This window comes from Mauremys mutica, chromosome 17, assembly GCF_020497125.1.
Source record: "Mauremys mutica isolate MM-2020 ecotype Southern chromosome 17, ASM2049712v1, whole genome shotgun sequence".
Taxonomy (NCBI): Eukaryota; Metazoa; Chordata; order Testudines; family Geoemydidae; genus Mauremys; species Mauremys mutica.
Window position 1 is genome coordinate 8,531,951 of NC_059088.1, and position 3,851 is coordinate 8,535,801.

Consider the following 3,851-nt stretch of genomic DNA (forward strand, 5'->3'; position numbering starts at 1 on the left):
TCACTGGCCTAGCTGCTGGCGGGAGAGAGCCGAGCTTTCGAGCCGCCCCGAGCTCTCCTGGAGGGCTGGGACATGTACTAAGGGCTCCTCTAACCTACAGCCCTGCGTCCATGTACGTTGGGTCGACTTACAGACCCGCTCCGCTCTGTGCAGCTCCCCCCGGCTCCCCGCTCCCTCCCAGTGGGACCCCGGAGCCCAGGCATCAGCCCGGCTGGCAGGGGGGAGCCAGGACCCCAGGGAGGGGGCAGCTGGCAGGTGCTGGAGCTGCCCACTCGCTCTGGGCTGACAGCGGTTCATGGCTCCGGGCAGGGAAGCAGGGAGCCGTGAACTGGACGGGAGTGGGAGCCCACAGCCGAGGTAACCCGCCGTGTCCACACCAGGGTAACTGCGCCGACATCAGCCCTGCGCTGCTCGCGGAGGCGGCGTTCTCCGTTCGGGGGAGCGGGGCACTTACATCGGCGTGTGGACGCAGCCAGAACTGGGCCGACAGACGCTGCCTGCCCCCGAACTCTCCTGCCGCCCAGGCCCGTGTCCCAGCCCGAAGAGGAGCTCGGCGTAAGCGCGAAAGCGTCTCCCCCCCGCAGGAGTGGGTCCCACACAAGCTACTTCCCCTCCCCCCCGGCCCGCTCAGAAATCGATTTCACTTTCAGTCTCCGACAGCCGCCCAGGTGCAGAGAGACGAGGGGGAGCGGACGGCGGGGCCGGTTCTCTCCGTTAGCCCTTCAGGCGAGCCGGGCGGGGACTCGCTGGCTCCGGGGCCGCTCCAGTCGCGCTCCAGCGTTTGACCAGCGGCTGCTGAAGGCAGCTGAGCGAGCGGCGGGGTCCCAGCCGGGCCGGTCAGTAGCTCACGGCGCTGAACACTTGTGTAGCGGGGCCGGAGGCCGTGGGCCGGGAAGGGAAGGAAGCGGGAAGTGCAGAGAAGTGTCTGGAATAAAGATTTTCCCGGGTGGGGGAGAGGGGGGGTCGGATGCAATAAAGAACAAGGGGGAGGAAAGTTTTATCTCTTGCCACCTAAATTTCCTAAGGTCGGATGTGGTTAAAGCAGAAGCGTGGGAGCCAGGACTCCTGGGTTCTCTCCCCGGCTCTGGGAGGGGAGCAGGGGCTGGTGGTTGGAGCAGGGGGGGCTGGGAGCCAGGACTCCTGGGTTCTATCCCTGGCTCTGACAGGGGAGTGTGTGTGTGGGGGGGTCTAGTGGTTAGAGTGGGGCTGGGGGGCTGGGAGCCAGGACTCCTGGGTTCTATCCCTGCTTTGTGAGAGGAGTGGGATCTGGGTGGGGAGTCAGGACTCCTGGGTTCTCTCCCTGCTGTGCCACTGACTTCAAATACTCAACCTTCAGCGAGTCACTTCCCCTCGCAGGGCCTGGGCTCCCCTCGGCGGCGGCGCTCTTGGCAGGGTGGAGAGGCAGCGGTCGTGTGTCTGACAGTGACTCTCACGCTGGGGGCTGCAGCCCCTGCGGAGCGGCCTGAGAACAGGGGTTTGGGGTGGAGGGAAACGCCGGAGCCACCCTCCCCCCACTCTCCCCCCGGCTCCAGCTCTGCGCCTGCTGTTCCGCAGGTGGGCGATGGAGCAGCCCGTGTGCCTCGTCGCCAACCCGGCCGACGGGGAGCTGGAGGTGACGGAGGAGGCGCTGGAGGCCCTGCGTGGCGTGGATCAGCCCGTGGTGGTGGTGGCCGTGGCCGGGCTGTACCGCACCGGCAAGTCCTACCTCCTGAACCAGCTGGCCGGCAGGAGAACGGGTGAGACCTTCTGCTTCACCTCCCCCCCGGGCCGGCCGGGAAATCCCCCCGCTCCCAGCGGCTCGCGTGAGTCTGTTATCGAGCCAGGGGAACGTGGGGCTGGAAGGGACCTCGCGGGCTCGTCACGTGCAGCCCCCGGCGCGGAGGCAGGGCCAGGAACCGAGAACGGCCGGGACAGGGGTCTGTCCAACCTGCGACCAATGTGCGCTGGCTAGCGGGCGACCATCCACATAGCTAACCCTGTCCACAGCCGCTGTGTGTCTGTCTGTCCCCAACACCGACTCCGTCTGTCTATCTATCCCCAGACCCCACCTCTCTCTATCATATGTAGTAGCTGTACCATATATGCCCCAGCTGAGCCCCACCCCCCCGTAAGGGCAGTGGGGCAACGACCTCCCGGGACCCAACCGCCCCTCTCTCCCCAGGGTTCTCGCTGGGCTCCACCATCCAGTCGCACACCAAGGGCATCTGGATGTGGTGCCTGCCCCACCCCCACCCGCGCTGGGCCGGCCACACCCTGGTGCTGCTGGACACCGAGGGGCTGGGCGACGTGGAGAAGGTGAGCGGGGGGGGGGGCAGGAGCTGCCGAGGTCACTGGCAGGGTCTGAGCAGGGGGCGGCCTCTGTGTGCAGGGACCCAGCCCCCCTCTGGCTGAGCAAAACGCTCCCCAGCCCACAGACCTGAGCAAAGGGGGGCGTCTCCCCCGGCCCCCCAGTGGGGAATGTCACAGGGCAAAATCATTGCCCCGAATGGAATTTGAGTAGCAGCCCCCTGACTGAGCCCCCGTCCTGCCCCCTGCAGCACAGCCCCTAGCGCCAGCCTGGGGCATCGGGGCCAGCCCTGGCACCCCCTGCCCACCACTACCAGGACCCTCGCGGCCTCAGGAGACGGCGGGCGCCGTTCTCAGAGACTCCCCAGACGGCTGCCTGGCTCTGTGGCACAGGGAATCCCATTAACGCCCAGGAGGGAGCTGCCCTCGTCTCCTGGCACGGCCAGGAAACGACGCCCTGGGCGCCTGGCTGCAGCGATGGGGGAGCTCCAGGGCGTCTTGTGCAAACTGGTCCGGGGGGTTTCCCAGGCTCCGCAGGGCGCCAGGAGCAGAGGGCCCCGGGGAAGGTTAGCGCCGTCTGCAGGAGCTTCCTGCAGAGCGACCCGGGGTAGCAGCCGCTGAGCGGGAGGTAGAGTTGCCCCCGGCCGGTTTTCGCACGGCCTGGCCGGCTGCCGGTTGAATGTGTCGGCACAGGTCAGCCCAGCGCAGGAGGGAGGGAGGCCGGCCCGGTAACTGACAGCAGAAGCGGTGGAGCCGCAGGACTCGGGGCTCAGCTCTGGGGGGGCCACGTGGAGTTTGGGCTGGTCGGGCGGCAGCCGGGTGGCAGCTCTCGCAGGGATCGTGCGTTCAGCAGCACCCCCAGAAATCCCGGAACCAGGGCTACAAAACCAGGCAAAGGCCCACGTCTCCCGGCCTGGCTGGCCCTCGTCACGGCGTCGCTGGGAGGAGGCTCGTCTCTCCAGCCCCGCTGGCCGCTAGGGCCCCAAAACTCAACCCCAGGAGCCTGTGTCCTGCCACCAGCCTTCTCCTTCCTGCCCAGGGCGACACCAAGAACGACGCGTGGATCTTCGCGCTGGCCGTGCTGCTCAGCAGCACCCTGGTCTACAACAGCAAAGGGACCATCGACCAGTTCGCCATGGAGCAGCTGCAGTATCCTTGCCGTGGGGTGGCCATGGGGGGCGGGGGAGGGCTCCACATTGGACACGGGGGGGCTGTTCTGCCCCATGCCTTTGCTACGGCCCCGCCTAGATTCCTCAGCCCCACGAGTAGCTTTGTGTCTGAGATCAGCACCCGCATCCGGACGAAAGCCCAGGCCGAGGATGGCTTTGAGGACGACACTCAGTACTCCCGCTTCTTCCCCAAGTTCATCTGGGCGGTTCGGGATTTCACGCTGGAGCTGAAGCTCAACGGGCGGGAGGTGACGGAGGACGACTACCTGGAGAACGCGCTCGCCAGGCGGAAGGGTAAGAAAGACACATCCGTGTTTTCCCCCAGCGTCGCCACCACTCAGGCAACGATGGCCTCGGCTTTGGCGATTAGGTCTGGCCGTGCGTGTTCCTTCTGGC

The 3,851-nt window shown here is 67.0% G+C and overlaps 1 protein-coding gene across 1 annotated transcript in view; it reads left to right on the plus strand.

Annotated features, from left to right (window-relative positions):
* The first annotated feature begins 1,512 nt into the window (after positions 1-1,512).
* Positions 1,513-3,851, plus strand: part of LOC123351455 (guanylate-binding protein 1-like) — a 9,976-nt gene continuing 7,637 nt past the window's right edge. Inside the window, exons 1-4 of the mRNA XM_044990813.1 lie at positions 1,513-1,736; positions 2,162-2,295; positions 3,326-3,435; positions 3,556-3,749. Coding sequence (XP_044846748.1) covers positions 1,562-1,736; positions 2,162-2,295; positions 3,326-3,435; positions 3,556-3,749 — 613 coding nt within the window. The 5' untranslated portion in view covers positions 1,513-1,561. The remainder of the gene's footprint in view (positions 1,737-2,161; positions 2,296-3,325; positions 3,436-3,555; positions 3,750-3,851) is intronic.